We start from the raw sequence: 26,202 nt of genomic DNA on the forward strand, positions 1-26,202 counted from the left end.
CGCCCCTCCAGTTTGTGTACAGGTCGGCGCTGCACTCTCGGCGACAAAGAGGCGCCCGTGCGTAAGGGATACGTCAGCCAAAGAGGGGGCATCGGGCGTCACCACGCATGCACGCCCAGAAGCGGATCCCAGCGGAGCTCAGCTGAGGAGACTGAGATGCCGCCGCTGTCAAGCTGGGTGAGGAAGAGGAGGAGGTGGGAGTCGGAGGGGCCCGGACCCCCTTCCCCCCAAAGGGCTCAGGGGGCGGGGGAGGGAAAGGCCGAAGCGGCGTCGCGGCTGCTGTTGTTGTTGTCAGTAGAGGTTGTTTTACTCGGAGTAGACCCGTTGAAAGTAATGGGCAGGGGGAAGTAAGGTTCGTTCATTTCGACGGGCCTGCGGTGTGTAAGGCCTACATGGGCAGAACCCACAAATGATGATGATGATATTATAATATAACACGTTTCTGGGTTGTGTAGGAGTAAGTTATACTCGGAGTAGACCCGTTGAAATCAAATCAGCCTGAACTCTGCGATTCTACATGGAGATTCCCTTACAACTCCACAATTCGATGTTGGAGATAACCTAATAATAATGATAAGGATGATGATGATAATAAAATAACAATAACAATAATAATATGTGTGGTGGTGGTGGTGAGAGATGACATGGGAGGTTTGCCAGCAAGCAGCCCATCCTCAGGTAGAGTGTGGGGAGGAAGTGCGCTTTCCTCTCTTCCTCAGTTCTTCCCCCCCTCTCTCTGGGCGACCCCTTCAGGCAGGGTGAGAGTTCAGAGGCAGGGAGGAGGAGGAGGAGGAGGAGGATGACGACACAGAGATTTAAAGGTTCCTGCGCAGGTGGAGAGATTCCTCTCAGGCTAAGCGCACGTTGAGGCGCAACACGCACGCACAAAATAAGTGGCAACTTTTAAAACAATTAAAACAGTAACCGAGCTCTTTAAAAAGAGGCAGTTTTAAAAATCAGCAAAGCAGGGTGCAAACCAAATTTTTAAAGCGTTTAAACTAAGCAAACAAAGAGGTTTGAAGGGTGCCAGAACGACAGCAGTGTTGGTGCCAGACAAGTTTGTAAAGGGAGGGCTGCATACGCACAATAGGTTTAAGGCAACCCCCGAACAAGAAACTTCCCCTCACAAAACTACAGTTCCCTTAAACTACAGGTCCCAGGTTTCATGAGGCAGGATACGTGTGAAAACTGCAAGATTTCCTGGGCCAGTCCAAAGTGTGCCTAACCTACCCAGCAAACCACCTCCAAGAATTGTTGGCAGATTCTTCTGGGATGTTCATGAGAAGGCGTGGAAGGCGGCAACCTTCCACTGTTTTTTGTTCCCAGCATTTGGTACTTTTGATTCTTTGTGCATGGAGGCTTCATTTGCTATCTTAATTCAGGATTAGGCTATCTTAATCCAGAGGAAGGGAAGGTTCCGGATGTTGTCGGACTCTTGAAATCCCATCAACTCCATGCGGAGTGGCCAGTGGTCAGGGATGATGGGAGTTGCAGTCCAACAGCAGCTGGATTGCTACAGGTGCCTGACCTGTGGCCTAGAAGAGCAAAAAGACTGCCTTGCTAGCTCATAATGTGGTAGGCCTGTGTACAGTGGTTGCTCATTTCATTTCCAAAAGCTGCCTTTCAAGTACCCACAGCCTGAAGGCAACAGCCCCCCTCTGCTGTCCCCCCCCCCCGACAAGTGATATCCAGAGGTAGATTGCATTTGTTTTGCAGTAGCCATTGGCAAACAGTTTGTGTGGATTGTGTAACCCTTCTACATGTAAGCAGCATATTTGCTCTCTGCCACGCCCCCATGTGTTACAAGCATGGCATTAAAATATACTTTCCCAATTCTACATAAAGCCCATGGGAGGAAGAAACCAGATTTGTAGTAAACACAACAAATGTTCTGGGGCTTCTGACTTCATTTTCTAAAGGGGATATTAGAGTCTGTTCCTGCAGGAGAATATAGACGTCGACAATTTTCTCGGTATGCAGTTGTATTAACTTTTTAATTTGATTTCCCTTGCATGTTCCAAAATGTGTGAGAGACACTTTTTGCCAGTTTGTTGATCAATATTCTTTACAGCAGCTGAAGAGAGGTTTTTTTGTTTGCTGAAGTGAACAACCTGTTTTATCTCTTCCTTTAGAACCAACGAAATTTTCCTTAGTAGGAATAGAGTTGTGTGAGATGTGGATTCAACCACAGGTACGTAGAGTGATTCTGTATTTCATTAGGACTTGATGGTAACATTGGCACAACTGGGAATTTATATTGGCCTGCCTTGTTGGCAGTTGAGAAACCTAAGCAGTCCTGTTCAGACATCTTCTTGTTGGGTAATCTTGATAATCTGATAATGCTTTGGATAGAAATGTTTTTAAATGCATATAATTAAATGGTTAGAAACTGCTGTACTATTGGCTATTGGTAGGAGTTTCTTCCAATTTTTGTTCCCATAAAGCCCTCTAAGTCAACATATCTTCCTTTCTTGCCTCTTTCTCCCCACCTCGGTATAGAGATTATAATTTAATAAAGGATCTAGTCATTATTAACTCCTTCCATTGGATTATTAAGAGCCTCTGTGCACTCTTAATTCCTTTGTTGTTGTGACAACAACATTCCTTTCCAGAGTTACCTAGTACTGGAAGACATAGCCTCTCCCATTACAGCTGTGCTCTTTGGCCCTGTGGAGCCTTCAGTGTGGGGTTCCTCAGTGTTCAATTTTATCCCCTATGCTGTTTAACATCTACATGAAACCACTAAGTGGGGTCATCCAGAGCTTTGGAGTACGTGGTCAGCAATATGCTGATGACACACTGCTCTGCATCTCCTTTACATCTGCAGGTGAGGCAGCGGAAGTGCTGGACCAGTGTCTTGCCTCCATAATGGACTGGATGAGAGCTAGCAAATTGAAGCTCAATCCAGAGAAGACGGAGGCACAGTTGGTGGGTGGTTCCTTAGACCAGATGGATGGGAGGTTGCCTGTCGTTAATGAGGTTGCACTCCCTCTGAAGGAGCGAGTACGTAGCTTGGGAGTACTTCTGGATTCTTTGCTGTTGCTTGATGCTCAGGTGGCCTCAGTGGTCCAGAGTCCAACAGCTTTGGCTGGTGACCCAGCTGCTCCTCTATCTGCACAGGGATAGCCTAACTTCTGTTGTCTGAACTCTGGTAACCTCTAGGTTAGATTACCACAACGTGTTATACGTGGCACTGCCTCTGAAGCCGGTTCGGAAGCTTCAGTGCAGAATTCAGCGGCCAGGTTGCGCAAGAAGATTTGAGCATATTACACCGATTCTGGCCCGACTGCACTGCCTGCCAATTAGTTTCTGGACCCAATGCAAAGTGCTGTTTTTGACCTATAATGCTTTAAAAAGCTCAATACCACAGTACCTCAAGAACTTCCTCTCCCCTAATGAACTGACCCGGACCCTGCAATTATCACCTGAGGCCCTTTTTTGTGTGCGTCTCCCACGAGAGGTCCAGAGGGTGGCAACATGATGACCGGCCTTTTCTGTAGTGGCTCCCCATTTTGGGGAACACTCTCCCCAGGGAGGCTCACCCACCACCGTTATTATGTCTCTTTAGGTGCCAGATGAAAACATTCATCTTCAGCCCAGTGTTTGGCTGATTAATAGTCTATGGCTTTTTAAATGAGCTTGTGTGAGTGGGCTTATTGGTCTCTTTTTGTTTTATTATGTGTTCTGTTCTCGTTTTGTATTTTTATGCTGTGAACCACCCTTTGATCTTTGGATGAATGGTGATACACAGATTTAATACACAACAACAACCTATCTCATTGCATTAACAATGCATTTTTCTTTACACATTGGATTGTGTTCACAGAAAGACCTAACGGGCTCACTCTCTTCCCATAGCTTGTGGCGTGCTTCAAGATCTAGGGACGTGGGGGCATTGTGCTGGCTGCTGCAGGTACAAAGAGGACATGGAGGAGGGTTTGACGTGGCCGTCGGAGAGGCTGGAAGTTCAGACAGCTGCTTCTCCCGGGGTCAGCCGGCGGATATCAGTCAGCGAATTCTCTTGCCATTGCTGTTATGATATTCTCGTCAATCCCACCACCTTGAACTGTGGGCACAGCTTCTGTAGGCATTGCTTGGCGTTATGGTGGACGTCTTCCAAGAAGAACGAGTGTCCAGAATGCAGGGGGAAATGGGAAGGATTCCCCAAAGTCAACATTCTTCTCAGGTGATTCTAGCAGTTGAGGACTGTAATGTGTGGTTACAATGGTTGAGATATGTTAGTCTGCCCTCTTTGCTTAGTAAGAACCGTTGGTCCTACAATTTTCATACTTTTAATTTCATTTTTCATTTCACTTTTCATGTATATATTACTATACGCAAGGCGATCTGAAAGCTGAAGAAATAATAAAGATCATACACCTTATAACAATCTGATCCAATGTAAAAAAAGCCATGATAAAAACATGACTTTAAAATAAACAAAGCAATACTCAATAATCTATCAGAATATCATAGTACACAATGAAATTAAATGTCAGCAAAAAATCATTGGGTAGAAATTCACTCCTAACAATTACAATAAATATTTGCTAAACGATAATTAGTAAAAACAGCAAGTCACAGTGCATAAATATCACAATACATACAAAACCATGTAAAAGGATCAAATTGAGAAACAAAGACACACAACTTGTAAAAATATATATTAAAAAAATAAATCCTGGACTCATTTCCCCCTCTTCTCTACTTTTGCTGTTCTTAATGCCATGGTTTGGGAAAGGCTTACTTCTTAGATCCTCTAAATGCCCTCCACTGTCACTCTCAGCATTTCAGTATTTCATGAGTCTTCCCTGGAGTAGAAAGACCACTGTAGAGCTCGCTTGGTGCTCTCCAGGGCTGTTTCAGTTCAAACCACTGGAGGAGGAGTTCCAGGCTAATAGCCAGATGTTCTCCTCCAGGCCTCTCCCCACATCACACCCTCTACCCTCTTTGAGACATTTTTGTGTGTCCTTGAAAGGTGATGGTACCTCTTGCTTCCCTGAAGAGAGGGGTGTGTGTGTTTTGCGTAGCTGAAATGCAGTCTCCCGTCTGCAGGTGAGATTGACATCAGTTGCACCTCCCCCTTCTGCTTCTAGCTCCACCCACCACAGGCACCCTGGGAATCCTGTCCATGAGATAATGTGGTTATAAAAGATCCCCCCCCCCCCGGTTAAAAGGGTTTAGCCAGCAGAATGACTTACCGTTATCACCTGTTTGTACCCAACTCATCCTATTACAGAGCTCATGGTAGCTCATTTATCAGTCCTGTAAGGTAGGCCAGGCTGAGAGGAGAGTACAGTTGGCCTGAGGACAGCTAGCAAACTTCACGACCAATGAGCTGGACTCAGGTCTCCCCAGTCCAGCATTCTAGCCACGTGCCCCCTCCTCAGCGCAAAGGAGAAGGCCCCTTCCCCAGATACAGCCTGGCCGCAAACTGCAGGAAGAAGTCTTGCAAAGTAACACTCTCTTTTTCTAGGGATGCAATCGAAAAACTGTTTCCAGATGCTATTGAGCAGCGGAAGGACGACATCCAGCAGAACAGCGACGTGTCCCTCAGCCTTGCCGCCTTTCAGAAATACGGGAGCGATCAGACCTCTGCAGCTCCAACAGCGGGGCGAATTAATCCTCGAGGAGGGGGGTTTTTCTCCGGTGTGCTGACAGCGCTAACTTGTGTGGCTGTAAGTCTCCCCCTTTAAAAAGCCCTGTGCTGGTGGGACATAAAGCTGAGGATGGGTTTTTGAAGATCTAGAATCATAGAGTTGGAATAGACCGCAAGGGCCATCGAGTCCAACCCCCTGCCAAGCAGGAAACACCATCAGAGCACTCCTGACATATGGTTGTCAAGCCTCTGCTTAAAGACCTCCAAAGAAGGAGACTCCACCACACTCCTTGGCAGGAAATTCCACTGTCGAACAGCTCTTACTGTCAGGAAGTTCTTCCTAATGTTGAGGTGGAATCTTCTTTCTTGTAGTTTGGATCCATTGCTCCGTGTCTGCTTCTCTGGAGCAGCAGAAAACAACCTTTCTCCCTCCTCTATGTGACATCCTTTTATATATTTGAACATGGCTATCATATCACCCCTTAACCTCCTCTTCACCAGGCTAAACATGCCCAGCTCCCTTAGCCGTTCCTCATAAGGCATCGTTTCCAGGCCTTTGACCATTTTGGTTGCCCTCCTCTGGACACGTTCCAGTTTGTCAGTGTCCCTCTTGAACTGTGGTGCCCAGAACTGGACACAGTACTCCAGGTGAGGTCTGACCAGAGCAGAATACAGTGGCACTATTACTTCCCTTGATCTAGATGCTATACTCTGATTGTATAGTTGCAGAAAACTTAGCAAGTCTCCTGACTTAATGGGCCCCTTCGGAGAAATTTCAAAGGACATCCTGTTGCCCTCCATCTTGGTTCCCTTGAGCAGGAAAGGTGAAGGGAAGCCTATAGAGCAGCCTTTCTCAAACTGTGGGTCCCCAGATGTTGTTGAACTACAACTCCCATCGCACCTAGCTAGCAAGGCCAGAGCTCAGGGATGATGGGAGTTGTAGTCCAACAACATCTGGGGACCCACAGGTTGAGAACCACTGCTATAGAGGTTCGCAGCTACTAGATTTGGTTTTTGTCTGCCTTTGGAAGTTGACTTATATTGAGTCAGACCATTGATCCATGCAGCTCGGTTTGTCTACACTGATTGGCCATGAATCTCCAGGGTTTCAGACTGGGGACATTCCCAGCTCTATTTGGAGACCCCGGGAATTGGACCTGGGACCTTCTAGATACAATGCAGATGCCCTAGCACTGAGCTTTGGCCCTTCCTTCTTCAGTTTCTGGGATGCCTGGCATTTGGCTGCGGCCACCAGGTAGGTTTCCACCTCTTTCCCCCTCCTACAGGCTGATGTCCCCAAAGAAAATGCTGGAGACTAGAATGTGGAAAGGTACCCAGAGGGAAGAGTAATGTTTGACATAGTGCATGAAGCTTAGTGCTCGCTTCAGCTGCAGGCCTCCCATAATATATTCCCTAGTGCTTCCACCATGCTGTTATGGGAGGGTGTTCCTATCCTAGAGTCACCCAATGAGTCCTTGGCTAACAGGCTTTCCAGCTGTATGTCATCTCCCCCTCCAAGCTGTACTTAAGCCAGGCTCCTTGGAGTGCCAGCACCAGAAACTTTACTGTTGGTGAATGTTTATTTTTGCTTTGTATTTATGTACAGTCGTACCTTGGTTCTCGAACTTAATCCATTCCAGGAGTCCGTTCGACTCCCGAAACCGTTCGAATACCAAGGCACAGCTTCCAATTGGCTGCAGGAGCTTCCTGCATTCAAGCAGAAACTGCGTTGGATATTCAGCTTCCAAAAAAAGTTTGCAAACCGGAACCCTTACTTCCGGTTTTGCGGCATTCAGGAGCCAAAACGTGCGACTACCAAGGCGTTTGAGAACCAAGATACGACTGTACTTAAACCTACATTGGGTGGTGTGGGGGTTTTTTTTGGCGATATTGAAATTATTCTGTGTTTGCTAAATTGTTGATTTTTGTAATTTTGAATTCACTGGCATGTTCCGTATTTAGAATATTTGTATTTCCAGTGTTCTCTATTTTGATGCTTTTGAATGTTTGCTGCAAGCTGTTTTGGGCACATCTCGTCGTGGGAAAGCAGCATATAATTAAAATCAATCAAACAATCAAGTCCAGCACTATCTTTTGGGCCCCGCTGGGTGCTTTGCTCTTGTATTAAACATCTGAAACATGTTTAATATGTTTAATAGTCACCCCAGTCACCGCTGTGCATAACCCGTCATGGACCCTCTTCACTGCTTTCTAGGTAGTTTTGCTCGGCTATCACTGGAGCAGCCGGGAGTCGGAAGATGACCTCCTCGTCCACAAACCCGTTGCAAAATGGACTGCTGGGGAGGTGGTACACTGGCTGGGGCAGCTGGGACCCTGGACTTCCCTCTACAAGGAGAGGTTTTTACTTGAGCGCGTTAATGGGAGGTGAGGAAGATCCCTTTGGTGATGCTCTGAGATTATTGAGAGAGAAACTTCATTGTACCTGGTGCCTTGCTTATAAAAGATTTTGTGCTCCTCAGGTGATGTGAACACAGGGGCAAAACAAAACAAAAGTCTTGTTGTGTTCAAAGTAAGTTTTTAATCTGTAGCGTGGCTGTTAGCAATAGTTCCCTGTTAGTCATCTTGCTAGGACCATGTCTAAATTCTAGAGTAGCCAGATACGCTTTGCTCTCAGTGCAAATATCCACAGACCCGTCTTGTCTTGATGGTGATACTCGACTTGGTAGTTCAGCGTGATTTGGAGCAGGGCAGAGGGCGTTTCCTTCGTGTCACAGTAACTCCTGGTCTTGCAGGCTCCTGCTGACGCTCACGGACGAGGACTTCTCAAAGGCTCCTTACAATGTAGAGAACAGTAGCCACAGGAAGGCCATTATGACGGAACTGGAACGTGTGAAGATGCTGGGCGTCAAACCACCGCAGAATCTTTGGGAGTACAAGGTGAGAAGGTGTTACAGGAAGTCCTGCCTCCATCGGCGTAGACCTTTAGCCCCTGCAAAAAATTACCGTATCTTTCGCTCCATAAGACGCACCTGACCATAAGGCGCACCTAGTTTTTAGAGGGGGAATGCAAGAAAAAAAAAATATTTAAAGGGAGCGCTGAACAGAGTCCGTATGCATCCCAGGCTCTGCTTAGCGCTCCCTTTCATGAGCCGCATGGAGCGTGTGTGCGGTGCTTGCAGGCTTTTCCCCAGGAGGGAGAAGGGCAGCCCCGTCACTGACAAGCCCCCAAAAGCCGCACACATGCTCCACGCGGCTCGTGAAAGGGAGTGTGGCTCTTGGGGGCTTTTCCGGGAGGTGGGGGGAAGGGACTGAGGGGCTGCCCTCTGTCCCTTTCCCCACCTCCCACAAAAGCCAGCAAGTGCCGCACGCTCTTTAAAGGGTACGCGGCTTCTGCGGGCTTTTCCCCGAGGGAAAAAGCGGCCAGTCAGTCCCTTCTCCCTCCTCGGGGAAAAGCCTGCAAGAGCCGCACGGAGCGTGTGTGCGGCTCTTGGGGGCTTTCCCCGCCTGCCTCCCGCTTGCATTCGCTCCATAAGGCGCGCACACACTTCCCCTTACTTTTTTGGGGGGGGGGGTGCGTCTTATGGAGCGAAAAATATGGTACTCTTCTGTCCTTGTGGTGTTTTGATCCTCGGCATCCCTGCTTCGACCCAGCCCTGCTCTTGAGTCTGGTCCCCATCCTGTCTTCAGCCTGTGTCGCCCAAGGGCGGTGTAATAGTTTGAGTGTTGGACTAGGACCTGGGAGACCAGGGTTCAAAGACCCGCTCAGCCCTGAAGCTCATTGGGTGACCTTGGGCCAGTCACCATCTCTTAGCCTAACCTACCTCACAGAGTTGTTGTGAAGATGAAATGGGGAGGAGAACCACGAACACCAACTTGAGCTCCTTGGAAGATAAAAGTGCTATAGAAATGTAATACAGTGGTGCCTCGCAAGACGAAATTAATTCGTTCCGCGAGTTTTTTCGTTGTGTGAGTTTTTTCGTCTTGCGAAGCACCACTGCATTTAAACACTAACAACGGCGGGGGGGGGGGGGAGAGAGAAGCAGGACAGCTGCCGCAGCCGGTACCTCAGACTCATCCATGCGTTGTGGCCACCGCGCGATGCGGGTGCTGGAGGGCGGCGGGGCTCAGGAGCACGACTCTGGCTGCAACGCTGGCTGCTGGCGGCAACGGCTCTCTGAGGGGAGCGCGCGAGGGCAGTGGGCAGCGGCGCGAGGCAGCCGGAAGGTCGGCCGTCAGCCAGAAGGTGGGAGCGAGGCGGAGGAGCGGGGAAGCGAGTGTGCGTGCGTGCAGTGACCGTCGCCATGAACGAGAGGCAGGGCCGTTTCGTCTAGCGAAGCAAGCCCTTAGGAAAATCCGTCTTCCGAATCACCTCAAAAAACAAAAAACCCTTTCGTCTAGCAAGTTTTTCGTTTTCCGAGGCATTCGTCTTGTGGGGTACCACTGTAAATACATAAATAAAATAAAAGTATCTTATCCTGGCTTGAAGCTATTTTACGAAGGAGCAGGGAGTCTCCCCAATTTCTATGGAATTTCCTGTATCTGAGAGCAAAGGCCACAGTGTGCACCCCATTGTGCAATTGAATGCTGGCAAGTTCCCTCCCCACTGCCTACTCTAATGATTTCTTACACAATTACACTCTGGTCTGCTTGATGCTGGGCTGGCCTGAAGGGAGAAATCCACAGAGCAAATCCCCTCCTGCTGATTAATTACGGGGAACTAATTTATAATAGGGATCTGGGGAATGAAAGGCCGGTTAGCTTAACGTCAGTAGTGGGGAAACCCACTAAACAGGTAAAATTGCCAAGCAAGAGGAACAAGCCTTGCTGAAGTAGAATCAGCATGGCTTTTGCCAGGGTAGGTCCTGTCTTGACACCTAGAGGGGTTTTTCCCTCCCCAAGCGTGCCAGCAGAGATGAATCAGTTGACAATGGTCTCTTATGTTTTCAAAAGGTTTTTGAAAATTTATCCCTGAAAATTTACCCCTGAGTAAGCTGAGTAGTCGTGACATAACCACAGAGATCCTCTTATGGATCAGGACTTACTTAGGAATAGAAACAGAGTACAGTCGTACCTTGGATCTTGAATGCCTTGGTACTCGGACGTTTTAGCTCCTGAACGCCGCAAACCCGCAAGTGATTGTTCCGGTTTGCAAACGTTCTTTGGAACCCAAACGTCTGACGGGGCTTCCGATTGGCCGCAGGAGCTTCCTGCAGCCAATTGGAAGCCGCGCTTTGGTTTCCAAACGTTCTGGAAGTCGAATGGACTTCCAGAACAGATTCCATTCAACCTCCGAGGTACAGTGGTGCCTCGCAAGACGAAATTAATTTGTTCTGCGAGTTTTTTTGTCTAGCGGGTTTTTCGTTTTCCGAGGCATTTGTCTTGCGGGGTACCACTGTACGACTGTATTAATAAATGGACAGTTTTCTCCGTGGTGGGATGTGGAAAATGGAGGGTTGGTGTTGGAACCTGTTCTTTTTAACTGGTTTATTGGTGATCTAGAATTAGGGCTGAGCAGTGAGGGAGCAGGATTGCCCTGAGGTGTCAGGTGGGGGCAGTGATCTCTCATTCTGCTATCTATAATGATGCCTCTGATCTCTGAAGCACCAGAACAGAAGAAGATAGAGCCTCTCCCCCAGTTAGGCAGGGCTCATGTGACCCTTACTTAATATGACTAGGATCTTATGTTACACGCCTGGAGGGTGAAGAGGTTGGTGAGACAAAGCTGCGTTTCACAGAAGACCCCTCGCACTCTCCCTTGCTTCCATTTGCTCTTCCTCGTGTATTCATGTGTTCCGGCTAGCGGCTGACTCTCCCCCATTTCTCTCCGTTTCGTCGCATTCCAGGCGGTGCATCCTGGGAAGTCGCTGTTCCTGTTGTACGCCTTGAAGAGCTCCCCTCGGCTCACCATGCTCTACTTGTACCTCTTTGATTACACGGACGTCTTCCTCCCCTTCCTCCACACCATCTGTCCCGTGCAGCAGGAGGAGGAGCTGGAGGACATTCTCGCAAAGCTGCTAGTAAGTAAGAGCGGGAGATGTCCGCCTTGGGAGCATGCCCCCCTCCCAAACACCCCAAAAGTGGGAAGGGGTTTTGTGGGGGTGGCAGTACAGAATGCTTTGAGGTTGCAGATCAGCATCCCTCGCTAAAAGCTCTGTGAGAAATGGCCCCAGGAGCGAAAAAGGGGGCAAACTTCATGGGGGCAGCAAGCCAAGGGCTTTTGTATTTCAATTTTTTGAAGGTTTTTAACACATTGGGCTCTAGAATCCAACACATTTATAAAAAGATAATGAAAAGAAATATCTCAAAAATAACAATAAAGAAAAATATTAAATAGAATACTCATGATTCTTACAGTCGTACCTTGGATCTCAAACGCTTTGGTTCCTGAACAAATTGGCTTCTGAATGATCGAAACCCATAAATGAGTGTTCCAGTTTTTGAATGATTTTCAGAAGCCAAAAGTCTGGTTCGGCTTCCCTGGCTACTGATTGGCTGCAGGAGCTTTCTGCAGCCAATCAGAAACTGCTTTGGTTCCTGAACGTTTTGGAAGTCGAACAAACTTCCGGAATGGATTCCGTTCGGCTTCCAAGGTACGACTGTATAGAGAATAGAAAAAACTAACTAAAAATATTGTTTATCACTGGTAGAAAATGTTGGATATCTACACACATCGGGATTGATTGTTAAATCATTCTTTAGAACCAGACTAGACTTCCCAGGATCCTTTGGGGGAAGCCAAGATTGTAAAGTGGCATGATACTGCTTTGAATGTATGGTGCAGGCGGGGCCTTAGTGTGAAGCAGATTTCTGTGTTCCTCTGCAGGTTTGGCAGACGGCAAATACATTAATTGCCACTGCATAAAGATATGAGGGACGCAGGTGGCGCTGTGGTCTAAACCACTGAGCCTCTTGGGCTTGCTGATCAGAGGGTCGGCGGTTCGAATCCCCACGACGGGGTGAGGTCCCGTTGCTCTGTCCCAGCTCCTGCCAACCTAGCAGTTCGAAAGCACACCAAAAAGTACAAGTAGATAAATAGGTACCACTCCAGCGGGAAGGTAAACGGCGTTTTTGTGCGCTGCTCTGGTCTCGGTGTTCTGTTGTGCCAGAAGCGGCTTAGTTATGCTGGCCACATGACCTGGAAAAACTGTCTGCGGACAAACGCTGACTCCCTTGGCCTTTAAAGCGAGATGAGCGCTGCAACCCCAGAGTTGCCTGCGACTGGACTTAACTGTCAGGGGTCCTTTACCTTTACCTTTAAATATATTTGCAGCGATACAGGGCGCCTTTCCTTCATGTTATGCTTCCTTAGAGATACTCGCTTCTCCTTAGCAAAAAAGTTGTTTTCCAAAGGTGGCATATACTTAATATGGACAAAATGTTCCCGCTCCCGGGATCGCACTACCAGAAATCTTCCTGGGAAATCCTAGTACAGTGGTACCTCGGGTTAAGTATTTAATTTGTTCTGGAGGTCCGTTCTTAACCTGAAACTGTTCTTAACCAGAAGCACCACTTTAGCTAATGGGGCCTCTTGCAGCTGCCGTGCCGCCAGAGCACGATTTCTGTTCTCATCCTGAAGCAAAGGTCTTAACCCGAGGTACTATTTCTGGGTTAGCGGAGTCTGTAACCTGAAGTGTATGTAACCCGAGGTACCACTGTACAGCCCCACTGTAGCATTAAATGCGGAGATAATAAAATGCTTTCTGCCAAGATTACCAGCATCATCATGTTTAAGAGCAGGGGTCAGCAAACTTTTTCAGCAGGGGGCCGGTCCACTGTCCCTCAGACCTTGTGGGGGAGCCGGACTATATTTTGGGGGAAGAAATGAACGAATTCCTATGCCCCACAAATAACCCAGAGATGCATTTTAAATAAAAGCACACATTTGGCTCATGTAAAAACACCAGGCAGGCCCCACAAATAACCCAGAGATGCATTTTAAATAAAAGGACACATTCTACTCATGTCAAAGCATGCTGATTCCCGGACCGTCTGCGGGCTGGATTTAGAAGGCGATTGGGCCGCATCCGGCCCCGGGCCTTAGTTTGCCTACCCATGTATAAGAGCCATGCCAGTATCCCCAGTTTTGATGGGCGTGCTTTTCTAGCCTGCTGTCCATCTGAAATGGCTTTGCTTTGGGCTAAATTGAACACACATGCACACACAGAAATCCTAAGCAGATTTCTTATGGGCAGAAATATTTTTATTTGCTTTCAAGAAATATTTTTATTTGCTTTCAAGGAAAAGCGGTCAATAAATTTGGAGCATGCCAGTAGCAAGACAATGGCAACATTTGAACCAGAGGTATTTTATTGTGGTGCCCAGCCTGCTTTTCCTGAACACTCTCTGTCTCTTTCAGGACCTGAAGGAGCCTGCTTGGAAGCAGTGGCGAGAATTCCTTGTGAAATACTCTTTCCTGCCCTACCAGCTAATAGCCGAGTTTGCTTGGGACTGGTTAGAGGTCCATTACTGGACGTCCCGCTTCATCATCGTCAACGCCATGCTGCTCTCTGTGCTGGAGCTCTTCTCCTTCTGGAGGCTGTGGTCAAGAAGGGAGCTGAAGTAAGTCCCTCTCAGACCCTCCTACCTTCCAGAAATCGCAACCCTGTTTTTGTACAGTGGTGCCTCGCAAGACGAAATTAATTCGTTCCGCGAGTTTTTTCGTTCTACGAGTTTTTTCGTCTTGCGAAGCACCACTGCATTTAAACACTGACAATGGCAGGGAGGGGCGGGGAGAAGCAGGACGTTAATTCACGGGCTGACTGACTTTGCAGCGAGCGTGGCACGGAAGAGGAGACTCCGGAGGAGGAATGCTGCTGGCGGGGGTAGGAGAAAGGCGAGAGGGGCCGACGTGGCTCTCCCATTCAATCGGCGCCCTGGGAGCAGGCCTGGCGTCCTCACCAAAAGCGCAGCCGGGCGCCTCGGGGCGCTTTCCTGAGGCGGGGATGAGGTCTCTGCTGCCGCAGCCGGTACCTCAGACTCACCCGCGTTGTGGCCACCGTGCGACGCGGCTGCTAGAGGGTGGCAGGGCTCAGGAGCGCGACTCGGCGGAACCGCCACCATCCTCTTCACCTGAGGGAGAGAGGCGCTGGCAGCAACGGCTCTCTGAGGGGAGCGCGCGAGGGGGGTGGGCAGCGGTGCGAGGCACCAACCGTCAGCGGGAAGGTGGGAGGGAGCCGGAGGAGCGGGGAAGCGAGCGAGCGTGCGTGCGTGCAGCGACCGTCGCCATGACACGAGAGGCAGGGCCATTTCGTCTAGCGAAGCAAGCCCTTAGGGAAATCCGTCTTGCGAAGCACCTCAGAAAACAAAAAACTCTTTCGTCTTGCAAGTTTTTCGTCTTCCGAGGCATTCGTCTTGCGGGGTACCACTGTACTTGTAAAATCCCTTTAATGTTTCCCTCTCTCTCTTTATCACCGTCTTTTTACGGAAATCAAAGAGAGAACTTGCACTGAATAGAGAGATTCCTCCTTTTCCATCTCCCAGCCGTGACTCAGCTTCTTCCTGCTCAGGGGAGGAAAAGCTAGTCGTGCAATGGTGTGCCAGGGATCTTTTATTTTTGGATATCAAAAAGTCCCCAAGGTTAACTTGACATGTCTCGTTTATGAGCAAATTGCTTTCCAATGAAAAGCATAGGACTTAGAGTGCTCCAGATAAGCAACCTTCCTTTGAAACGAAAAGGAGCGTCGTGAACCACACATTTCCTGTACATGTTGGAGGCCCACCTCCCGTTTTTGGTACTCCCCTCTCTCCTTTCTCTTAGTTTCCCTTTTGGGCTTGTTTAAAACTCTCCTTAAAACTATTATGATGGGGTTTTCCTGTAAATGATTGAACACCTTTGCTTTCCCTGAACTGTTGTGTGTTGCGCAAGGATGTTTTTAGTGCAGGTTCTGCAAGACTTCCAAAGGTCCGTCGGAAATGAGATCTAGGGCTCTAATCTGCTCTTTTCCCTCCCCATCTAGGACAATTCCTCACCGGATGTGGGGCCATTTCTGGAAAGTGTCCACCCAGGGACTCCTCATGGCTATTTTCTGGCCAGTTATTCCTCAGTTTGTTTGCAACTGCCTGTTCTACTGGGCTTTGTACTTTAACCCAATTATAAACATTGACCTTGTGGTGAAAGAAATCCGTCGCTTGGAAACTCAAGTGCTTTGATGGCGTGTTCTGGGATCGGCACTGCGCTGTTCAGTCCTGAACCATCTGGTGGCAGGGAGCTGCCAATTTAATTTTCTTTCCACGGTGACAAAACCTGTGATTTTTTTTTTAACGGCACACCTACTTTTGCGGCAAGTCTTCCTTTTCAAAGCTGTGACGGCGGCAACAAGTGAAGGGAGGTGCTTTTCTGCTTTTCCTCGAGGAGAAGGAACAATTAATTTCCCTATAATCAGAACGTTTGCTTTTGGACTAATCGAAGCGCCAACCTTTTGTGTGCCACTCTCTGTATCTGGCCATGCAGCACAAGAAGCCTGATGAGAAATCTAAGCAGTCAGGCTCCTTTTTCATGCAAAACGAGTCCTGCATTTACACGTTAAGCAGCTGTATACCCTTAAGAGACACCCGACCCTTCTAAAAATGGCTCAGACCCGGACCCGGACCCCTTTTCCTTATACACACAGCTCTGGTTGTGTTTGTGAATTTGAAGTAATTTCTGTCGCTGTATTGATTTACTAGATCTACTTGCCAACTGCTACCACTTTTCCTTTTAGAAAAAAAGGGAAAAGATGTTCTGCACGTAAATACCAATTGATTGTGAGACAGTGGGCTTTCCCCTGTACGTAGATGATCGCCTCCTGTTGCCACTCGTTAAATGTATGCCAAAACCAAGATTAGCTTTATTTTAAATGATGTGCCCCTATAAATTAAACTTGACTCTGCGTTTGTAATGATATGATCTTCAGATTTGCATATGAACATTTTTAAGAATTAAAACGGAAGATTTTTTTTCTAATATTTATTATTAGTATTACATTTTTACCAAAAACCTTTCTTCTTCTCCCTCTCCCCCTTCTTCCCTTCACAACAGCCCTGTGAGGTAGGCTGGTCTGAGGTTTCACGGTCAAGCAAACTTTTGCCTGGGGTATATAAGATAAGGAAATGGTTACTCTGGGGGCTGAGTCCTTTCTGGACGACACTTCAGACTTATAACCCAGAGGAGAATATCACATACTGAATTGAAATGAGATGTACCGAGGTTAGGTAGGCTGCTTTGTGTCACCTGGGCCAAGGAGATGTGTTGGAGCATGTTATCCCCTTCTGTTTGGGGAAGTGTTTCTTGTTTGAAGAATGGCTGAAATTATTTGGAAGTTGGTGTGTGTGTGTCTAGACAACACCCATCCAAAGATGGGTGAAATCTAGAGCCGCTTTGATTTGTTTTTGAGAAGTGACTTGAGGAGGGAAACGTCCCATGTCTGTGAAGTCTGGCCCAAGTGACGCCCTTTCTTAATCATCTTCACATTGAGGGTTGAACGACCCACATAAAGTATCCGGCCAGAACAAATACTGGGAATTATAGGGGGCGTTCGCCAGACACTTGGCTGCTTCGCGGTCGCATTCGCAAGCCATTTTTTGGCACTTGTCTTCTATATCCTCTGTGGAAAGAAAAGAGGGAGACCAGGAATCAAGCCCATCATTCGAGGCATCGCAAAATGGGTACGTATTTTTTGCTCTATAGGACGCACTTTTTCCCTCCTAAAAAGCAAGGGAAAATTTGTGTGTGTCCTATGGAGCGAATGCAGGGGGGAGGCAGGCGGGAAAAGCCCCCAAGAGCCGCACACATGCTCCGTGCGCTCTTGCGGGCTTTTCCCCAGGAGGGAGAAGGGACTGACTGGCCGCATCAGTCCCTTCTCCCACCTCCTAGAAAAGCCCACAGGAGCCACGCACCCTTTAAAGAGCGTTGGCTTCTGCGGGCTTTTGCGAGAGGTGAGGGAATTCCCCCAGCTCCCAGAAAAGCCAAGAGAAGCCACACCCTCTTTAAAGGGGTTGTGCGGCTTCTGCAGGCTTTTGCGAGAGGTGAGGGAATCCCCCCACCTCCCAGAAAAGCCAGGTGAAGCCATGCAGCCCTTTTAAAGAGCGCGCGGCTTCTGCCGGTTTTGCGGGAGGTGGGGGAATTTCCCCACCTCCTAGAAAAGCCAGCAGAAGCCACGCAGCCCCTTTAAAGAGCGCACAGGAATTCCCCCACCTCCCGCAAAAGCAGGAAGAAGGTCTGGGAGAAGCGGACAGGCTGCCTGCAGCCTGTATGCTGCTCCCAGAGCTGGGGGGGGGGGGAATCATATTTTTTCCCTTGATTTTCCCCTCTGAAAACTAGGTGCGCCCTATGCTCAGGTGCGCCCTATGGAGTGAAAAATACAGTAAATATTTTGAATAAACCTGGATGCCCAGGGTCTTGGAAGGGCCAGTGTCTTTAAGAATGACAGAATCACTAATGGAATGAAGCACATCCTATGTGTGGTTACTCAGAAGTAAGTCCCACTGTAAGTGGGTAGGGCAGCCTCCCTTAACCTACTGCCCTAGATTCCCAATTCCCATCTAGCAGCCATCAACAGTCCTCTGCTCCATGAATTTGGCTAATCTTCTTTTTAAGTCATTAAGTTGGTGGGTATCACTGCCTCCTGTGGAAGCGGGTTCCACAATTTAACCATGCAATGAGTGAAGAAATCCTTTCTTTTTATCTACCCCAAATCTCCCAACATTCAGCTTTGATAGATGTCCGCAAGTTCCAGTGTTACGAAAGAGGGAGAAAAGTTTCTATCCACTTTCTCCATGCCATGCGGAATCCTAATTTTTTTTCTCATGTCGCCTCTTACTTGCCTTTCCTCTAAGCTGCCATCTTTCCTCCATCCCATTGGAACATTTCAGTTGCCCTTTTCTGAACCTTTTCCATATCCTTTTTGAGGCGAGGCGACCAGAACTGTACTCCAAATACTGTTGCATTTGTATAACAGCACGGTGATAAATTCCTTTCCTAATGAACCCCAGCATGGAATTTGCCTTTTTTCCACAGCGGTCGCGCACAAAATCCTGCATATTTACTGAACTATCCCACGACATCCCCAACGTCCGCGTTGTCGTTGAGCAGCATCTGGAGGGCCAAAGCTTCCTCGCACCTGCTTAATCTGACATGGACACTTCTCTGAAATTCCTTGCTTACAGCTAGAATATCTCTTGGGCCTTAGAATCACAGAACTGTAGCGTCAAAAGGGGCCACAAGGAGCATCTAGTCCAACCCCATGCAATGCTGGAATCACAGCTAAAGAATCCAAGCCGGATCGGGGCCGTGTTGTTTTCCCTGCAGGGCAGGGCCTGGTGTCAGGATGCCGAGCATTGCATTCGGGTCCTAGGCAAAGAGGGCTGCTGATGCTGCTAGCAGATATGCCCACCAGGCTGAACGAAGGAGGCAATTGGTGGCTGCAATGCTGCCAATCTCCATGCCAGTGGGACCGGCTGTTAGAGAAGCTGAAGGAGGCTGGGGTCGGCTCCAGCGATCCAGCTGCAGCATGGGTGCCCTGCCAATTCTACCCAGCTCTGAAGCCATGCCTGCTTGGAGTAGCTTATTGGACAGTTTCAGCGGGCAATCTTTGCCCTTGGTTCTGAGAAGAAATGGGAAATCTCTTAAAAGTGCATCCCTAAGAGAGGGCAGGGATGCGGGTGGCGCTGTGGGTTAAACCACAGGGTCTAGGACTTGCCAATCAGAAGGTCGGTGGTTCGAATCCCCGCAACAGGGTGAGCTCCCGTTGCTCAGTCCCTGCTCCTGCCAACCTAGCAGTTTGAAAGCGCGTCAAAAGTGCAAGTATATAAATAGGTATCGCTCTGGCAGGAAGGTAAGCGGTGTTTCCATGTGCTGCTCTGGTTCGCCAGAAGTGGCTTAGTCCTGCTGGCCACATGACCCGGAAGCTGTACGCCGGCTCCCTTGGCCTATAAAGTGAGATGAGTGCCGCAACCCCAGAGTCGGCCACGATTTGACCTAATGGTCAGGGGTCCCTTTACCTTTAAGAGAGGGCAGGAGGGGAGGTTGCCAGATGCAGCAAAGCTCCTCCCTGCCAGGGGAATATCCACTCACCACACTTGGCTGAGTTGTTCTCGCACTCCCAGGTGTACTTCTGCAACTTGGGGGAGCAGCCCTCCTTCTCGGCTTCTCCGTAGCAGCAGTCGTGCTGGAAGCAACACCTGCCGGCCCCAGAAGAGAGGATGATGGCTTTGTTTTTAGAGCACAATGCCCTATGGCCAGAGCGGCTCTCAGGGCAACTTGCATGTGTAGATGCACACACAGTTAAAGCAAGGCAAGGCATTCCCTGCCTGCGTGTATCAACAACTGAAGAGACATAACACAGTCATATCTGAAGAAGCGTCTCCACCCCCATTGTTCTGCCCAGACACTGAGGTCCAGCACCGAGGGCCTTCTGGCGGTTCCCTCCCTGCGAGAAGCCAAGTTACAGGGAAGTAGGCAGAGGGCCTTCTTGGTGGTGGCACCTGCCCTGTGGAATACTCTCCCACCAGATGTCAAAGAGAACAACAACTACCAGATTTTTAGAAGACATTTGAAGGCAGCCCTCTTTAGGGAAGCTTTTAATGTTTGATGCATTACTGTATTTTAATACAGTGGTATCTCGGGTTAAGAATGTAATTCGTTCTAGAGGTCCATTCTTAACCTGAAACTGTTCTTAACCTGAAGCACCACTTTAGCTAATGGGGCCTCCTGTTGCCGCTGCACCGCCACTGCACGATTTCTGTTCTTATCCTGAAGCAAAGTTCTTAACCTGAGGTACTATTTCTGGGTTAGTGGAGTCTGTAACCTGAAGCGTCTGTAACCCAAGGTACCACTGTATTTTGTTGGAAGCCACCCAGAGTGGCTGGGGAAGCCCAGCCAGATGGGTGGGGTATAAATAAATTGCTATTATTATTATTATTATTATTATTATTCCTCCATTTCAACATTTAGAGGAGTGTGACTTCTGCAGGACGGCCACATTTCAGTTCCCATAAAGTGCAAACTAGACAGGTTCGTCTTTAAATGCAAACTGAACCCTAGTTACGCATAAGCTCTCTGGGAGCCAGCCAGCCGCTGCCACGAAGCTCTAAGGCAAAGGGAGAGCTTCCAAGTCTATGAAAAGGTCACCTTCCTCTCGACTCCTGGCCATATGAGTTGTGTAGGAGGACCTTCTTTTGGGGCGGATCAAAGCACCAGCTTGCCATCTCCATGCCTTCGAAACAACAGCAACGGGAAGCTGACCTGCTAGCCTACATTTTAGGCTGGATTTGGGGCTGGGAGAAGTGGAAACAGCTGGAGACATGTGCCCCAAAATCTTCCAGCTGTGCCACGAGCATAGCAATTAAAGTCACATCTTCTCATTTTGCAAGATTGTGGGAAGCAATGGAGGTCTTGTTTTTCAAAAAGTTCATTGCAGCAGCCAGATGGTCATAAAATATATCCCGTATAAATGGCTATATTTTGGGCGATGGTTTTTGTTTTGGAACTGCCTAAGGATGTGGGTTATTTCTCCCAAACACAGGAAAAGTGGTTTAGCCTTAGCCAGAGAATCTGGTGCAGTTTCCAAGTTTGCACATTTTGATGTGGCAGTGGCTTTCTCTCTCAGGAATAGGGGTGGCCGAATCCATCAATTTCCGTGTCTCATTCTTCCAACTTTAAGTTCGTTTCACCACCTTTATTTTACAAAGTCCTCACAATTCTCCCCCCCCCCCCAGTATGCAGGGTTTTTTTGTATGCAGTTTTCCAGGCAGTATACACTTTTGCAGGCAATTTTCCTAAACTCTCTGCATTTTTGTCTGTTACTTTCACTAATATACTGTATGTACAGTGGAACCTCAGGTTGCGGACGTAATCCGTGATGGAGGCACGTCCGCAACCCGCTGCGTTCGCATCCTGAAGCGCCACGCTTGCGCAGGTGCGATTTGGCTTCTGCGCTTGCACAAAGCACCATTTAGCGCTTCTGCGCATGTGTGAGTGGTGAAACCCGGAAGTAACCTGTTCCGGTACTTCCGGGTTTCCCACAGTCCACAACCCGAAAACACGTAACCTGAAGCGTCCGTAACATGAGATATGACTGTACTTCGATGCACACTTTGCCGTTATATCTACATTCTACATACATTAGGTTTGAGAACTGCCTTGCAAAATTTGGAGAAGGGCCCATTTCACAGGATAGCCGTGTTACAGTTTCCGTATAGTTTTGCAAAGTGTGAATTAGGTACAGCATTTCTCCTCCATTCTTACTCTTGAAGGTCTAATCTCACTCATCCCCCGTCATCCTAGTCTCTTGCTTAAAATTATTCCCTACTCCACAGGCTTATAATTTAAAAGACATGTCACACAAGGAAAATTATGGGGAGGGTAGAGGAAAAAAGCAAACTCAGGCACCAATTCTTACAGTTAAATATAATGTCTTGTGGGGTGGGGCCACAGCAAAGCCAGGCAGCTCCAAACCTTTGGCTGGGAGTGCTCTCTTTCTTTTCAACCGGTTCCTGTTTGCTTATTTAGATTTCTGAATGAGTCTTCCCATCCAGTAATTTGAAGCTATTAGCTTTGCTCTGTCCCAAGACATTCTATTTAACTTTAAATATCAGCATCTGAGTTTGCTTTTTTCCTCTACACTCACGTCCTTTTTTCCTCATGTGTCATGTCTTTTAAGTTGTAAGCTTGTGGGACGGGCACTCTGTCCCCAAAAAGGTAAACAGGAGAGAGGCTAGAGGCCTTCTTGTTAGGAATAATGAGATCTGAGGTACCAAGTAAACACAAATTTGTTTATGTATGCCCACCACAGCAGCAAGAATCCTATATGAAAAAAGATGGAAAGAGGAGATAGTCCCTACCAAGGAGTGGCAGATGAAATTAACGGAATAAGCAAAATTAGCAAGCTTAACCAGCAAAATTAGAGAGTACCGTATTTTTTGCACCATAACACTCACTTTTTTCCTCCTAAAAAGTAAGGGGAAATGTCTGTGCGTGTTATGGAGGAAATGCCTACGGGTGGCATGCCTACGGATTTTCCTCCTCTAAAAACTACGTGCGTGTTATGGTCGGGTGCGTGTTATAGAGCGAAAAATACGGTAAGAAGAGAAAGGTTTTAAAGAGGAATGGAAGCCATTTGTAGACTACTTAGAAAACCATTGTAAAAGTGTTAGAACATTAATCAGTTCGGAGTAAGTTCAGCAGTTATAGTTTATAAGGAGAATAATTTGAATGTTTAATTAGTTATAAAAATAGAATATGCAGCGGGAATGGGAAACTTTAGGAAGCCATGGAAGGATAGATGGGAAGTTGATGGAATAGAATTATAGACCGATGCAATGCAGTACTTTTTTTTCTGGGGGGGGGGGACGCAGGGGTACGCAGACCCCTAAACATTTTGTGAATCTTTGTACTTTTGTCCACTTACTGTATTTATTTCCCCCCATTTGAACTATAAAATGGTGGTTTTCTTGAGTCAAAATGAGAGTCCCCCTAAACATTTTTTAAGAAAAAAGGACTGATGTCATGCATCTATTTCTTTTCTCTTTTTTCCTTCCTTTTCTTTCACTTATTCTTCAGTTCTGTATTTTGTACTTTTATAAATTCAAAAATAAAAATTAAATAATGAACAAAAAACTTGAACAGGAAAGGCTTTCTAGACTCCAGACTGTGTGTTCCTCCCCATTTAACTTTGGGATGTGGAGTTCCAAGGTGTCCTGAAAAATGACTTGCAGGAGAGAAAAAAGGACACCTCCCTCAAAAGTAAGTGTATCAGAAACCCAGAACCTTCGCCCATGGAGATTTCACCCCTTTGATCGTTTTCAAGTGCAATTTCTTCAACAGATGCACATCACATTTCATGTTGTTTCTCTGCACCCAAGTACAGTGGTACCTCGGAAGCCAAACGGAAGTCTGTTCAACTTCAAAACGTTCGGAAACCAAGGTGCGGCTTCTGATTGGCTGCAGGAAGCTCCTGCAGCCAATTGGAAGCCGCGGCGGACCTTCGGGTTCCAAAGAACATTCGCAAACCGGAACACTCACTTCCGGGTTTGCGGCGTCCGGGAGCCAAAACGTTCGACTCGCAAGGCATTCACCAACCAAGGTACGACTGTAGAGTTAGATAGAGATAGGGGAGGAAATAATGCATTTCCGGAACAGAACGTTTCAGATATTTTGATCTGCCGAGTCTCATACTCACCAGTCTGCTTTGTCCCTGGGATAGCCAGTACCTCCCAAACCGCAGTAGCACCCATAGCGCATATAGGCAAACGGCGAGCGCTGTGTGGTGCACAAGATCGCTCCGGCGAGCTGGAGGAGTCCCCGGCGGGTCCGCGGCGCAGCATGTCCCAATGGGCTTCCTGTAGCTAGGGAAAGGAAAGCAGATGGGTTACGATCTGTAGAGCCCTTTCTACCAGTGGCGTAGCGTGGGTTGTCAGCACCCGGGGCAAGGCAAGTAATTTGCGCCCCCTAACCCGTGGATTTGCGCCCCCTAACCCATGGATTTGTGCCCCCTAACGCTAACCCCCAGATGTTGCACCCGGTGCGGCCGGCCCCCCCTGCACCCCCCACGCTACGCCACTGCTTTCTACGCAAGAACTTGTCAGCGGGCTGCCTCTTGTGGCCAGGTGTGGCGTTTGCCCTCCTAGGTGTGTGACATCATACTGGGTTCATAAGGAAAGGGTTAAGGTAAAGGTAAAGGGACCCCTGACCATTAGGTCCAGTTGCGGCCGTCTCTGGGGTTGCAGCGCTCATCTCGCTTTATTGGCTGAGGGAGCCGGCATACAGCTTCCGGGTCATGGGGCCAGCATGACTAAGCCGCTTCTGGCGAAACCAGAGCAGCGCACAGAAACACCATTTACCTTCCTGCCAGAGCGGTACTTATTTATCTGCTTGCACTTTACGTGCTTTCGAACTGCTAGGTTGGCAGGAGCAGGGACTGAGAAACAGGAGCTCACCCTGTTGCGGGGATTCGAACCACCAACCTTCTGATCGGCATGTCCTAGGCTCTGTGGTTTAACCCACAGTGCCACCCGCGTCCCTTAACGAAAGGGTTAACTAATTGTAAAATGACTAACCAATGGGAACCCAAGGGGAGGAATTTGAGTTAGAGTTAGGGGGGCTGAGAAGTTAGTCTGGAGTTAGAGAAGAGACAGAGAGAGGATAAGTCTGTGGGTTGGGCTAGTCTGATGTGGAAGAGTGAGAGTATCTGTTAAGAGGAGTCAGTCAAACAGTTGATATAATCAGTCAGAAGGTATTAGGAAGGTATAGGCCGTTAAAGATACTAAAGTTAAGAAACTGACAGGAATTTTTTTCTGAGAAGCCATAAACTTGTTAATGCTTTAAAATAAACTTGTTTCTTTGGTTCAAGTTTAACAACTGTCTGGACTCAGTGTTTTACCCGAGAGTAACGGGTTGACAGCAGCGGGGAAGCAAGCACAGTGGGGCACAGGGATCAATAGACCATTAAACATCCAGGGACCCTGTGTGATCACCACACCAGGGGACCACTGGCGGACGAAGGAGTGAGCTGCCCACCCCTGGTGTCATCTGGGGGGGTGTTGACATCGTGGCTGCCACCGCCCCCTGGGATGCTCAGCACTCACCATGCATGCCCCGGGATGCATGTCACTTGCCGCGCACCCCCCCATGCGTGTCACACCCCCTGTGGACGGTGTGCCACCGCCCTGGGACACACGCCAGCCACGCCCCTGGATGTTCACCGCTCCAGGTGATGGAGCAGGTAGTGGGGTGGTACAAGGAGGAGTATTCAGAGGGAGAAGAAGGAGCAGACTGAGAAGAGGAGGTGTGGGAAGCTGGAGGGGCCACAGGGTTTAGTGAGCAGGGAGAGTCTGTGCCAGAGAACAGTCCAGACTCAGAAGCAGAAGTGGAGGCTGCTACATGAAGCGCCCTGGTCTCCCAGAACATGCAGAGTAATGAAGAGGGCAGAGCACAGAGAGACAAGGTGATGGAGCCTCAGATCACTTGGGAAGCAAGAAGACTTGGGGAGCTGGGGGAAGGTGGGAACCTTCAGTCTTCACAACGGCCTCACTAGGGCAAGACCTCCTGGAAAGAATTGCCGAGACCACTAGGCCTGAGCTATGGTTTGTTTCCTTCGATAAAGAGTTAACTTCACAGGCCTTGGGCGATTTATTGTTTCAGCGCTGACCTACGCCCAATTGCAGTCCTGACATCATGATCGCCTCTCCCCAGCTGCACCCACTGCCAGATGTCGTACGTGTTGGCACACACGGTTTGTCGACAAAGCATAAAAGACGCTGAAGGGCACAGGGACAGAGGGTACTGCCTTTTGCAGAGGGAGAACACCCATCCGTCGAGCTGACTGCAGAGGCTCTCCAGGGGTCAGGCAGGGGACAATGCCAGCCCTATCTTCTGCACACAAAACATATCCTTCCCCAAGGAGCCATAGACTGTCCACAGGCTGTAAGTGCTTTGCTACTGGGAAAGAGAGAGAGAATGCCTATTTCCCTTGGCTGGGGCAAACGTAGAGGCGGCCCCTTCTGCAATGCCAAAAAGGATGTTGTGGATCTGCACAAAATGCACATATTTTAAGTGTTCTGTTCAGAGGCACATTTAGAAATAATTACTATGATTTAAAGAGAAGAGTACCTCCCTAAAGGGAGGCGGGTGGCGCTGTGGGTTAAACCACAGAGCCTAGGACTTGCCA

General features: G+C 48.4%; 3 protein-coding genes across 6 annotated transcripts in view; 1 reads left to right on the forward strand and 2 right to left on the reverse strand.

The window, feature by feature from the left end:
• On the forward strand, window positions 1–16,502 carry BFAR (bifunctional apoptosis regulator). Of its 3 annotated transcripts, XM_083413637.1 has the most exons (10): window positions 17–177; window positions 1,383–1,575; window positions 2,133–2,191; window positions 3,859–4,186; window positions 5,477–5,678; window positions 7,815–7,984; window positions 8,353–8,497; window positions 11,404–11,577; window positions 13,917–14,119; window positions 15,517–16,502. In XM_083413637.1, the coding sequence occupies exons 4-10, from the start codon at window positions 3,927–3,929 to the stop codon at window positions 15,707–15,709; spliced, it is 1,347 nt and encodes a 448-aa protein (XP_083269763.1). In that variant the 5' UTR covers window positions 17–177; window positions 1,383–1,575; window positions 2,133–2,191; window positions 3,859–3,926; the 3' UTR covers window positions 15,710–16,502. The 3 variants fall into 3 exon arrangements, with proteins under 3 accessions (XP_083269762.1, XP_083269763.1, XP_083269764.1); XM_083413636.1 differs by lacking the exon at window positions 1,383–1,575 and having other exon boundaries at window positions 1–177; XM_083413638.1 differs by lacking the exon at window positions 1,383–1,575 and having other exon boundaries at window positions 17–200.
• CIITA (class II major histocompatibility complex transactivator) overlaps window positions 1–26,202 on the reverse strand; it is a 1,021,617-nt gene that overhangs the window by 269,011 nt on the left and 726,404 nt on the right. The window lies entirely within an intron of this gene.
• PLA2G10 (phospholipase A2 group X) overlaps window positions 16,258–26,202 on the reverse strand; it is an 18,175-nt gene continuing 8,230 nt past the window's right edge. Inside the window, exons 2-4 of the mRNA XM_083413831.1 lie at window positions 23,716–23,881; window positions 19,611–19,717; window positions 16,258–17,142 (exon numbers count right to left, since the gene is read on the reverse strand). Of these exons, the coding sequence (XP_083269957.1) occupies window positions 16,994–17,142; window positions 19,611–19,717; window positions 23,716–23,881 (422 nt within the window). The 3' untranslated portion in view covers window positions 16,258–16,993. The remainder of the gene's footprint in view (window positions 17,143–19,610; window positions 19,718–23,715; window positions 23,882–26,202) is intronic.

The sequence above is a fragment of the Podarcis tiliguerta genome (genome assembly GCF_965153285.1).
Source record: "Podarcis tiliguerta genome assembly, chromosome: 14".
Taxonomy (NCBI): Eukaryota; Metazoa; Chordata; class Lepidosauria; order Squamata; family Lacertidae; genus Podarcis; species Podarcis tiliguerta.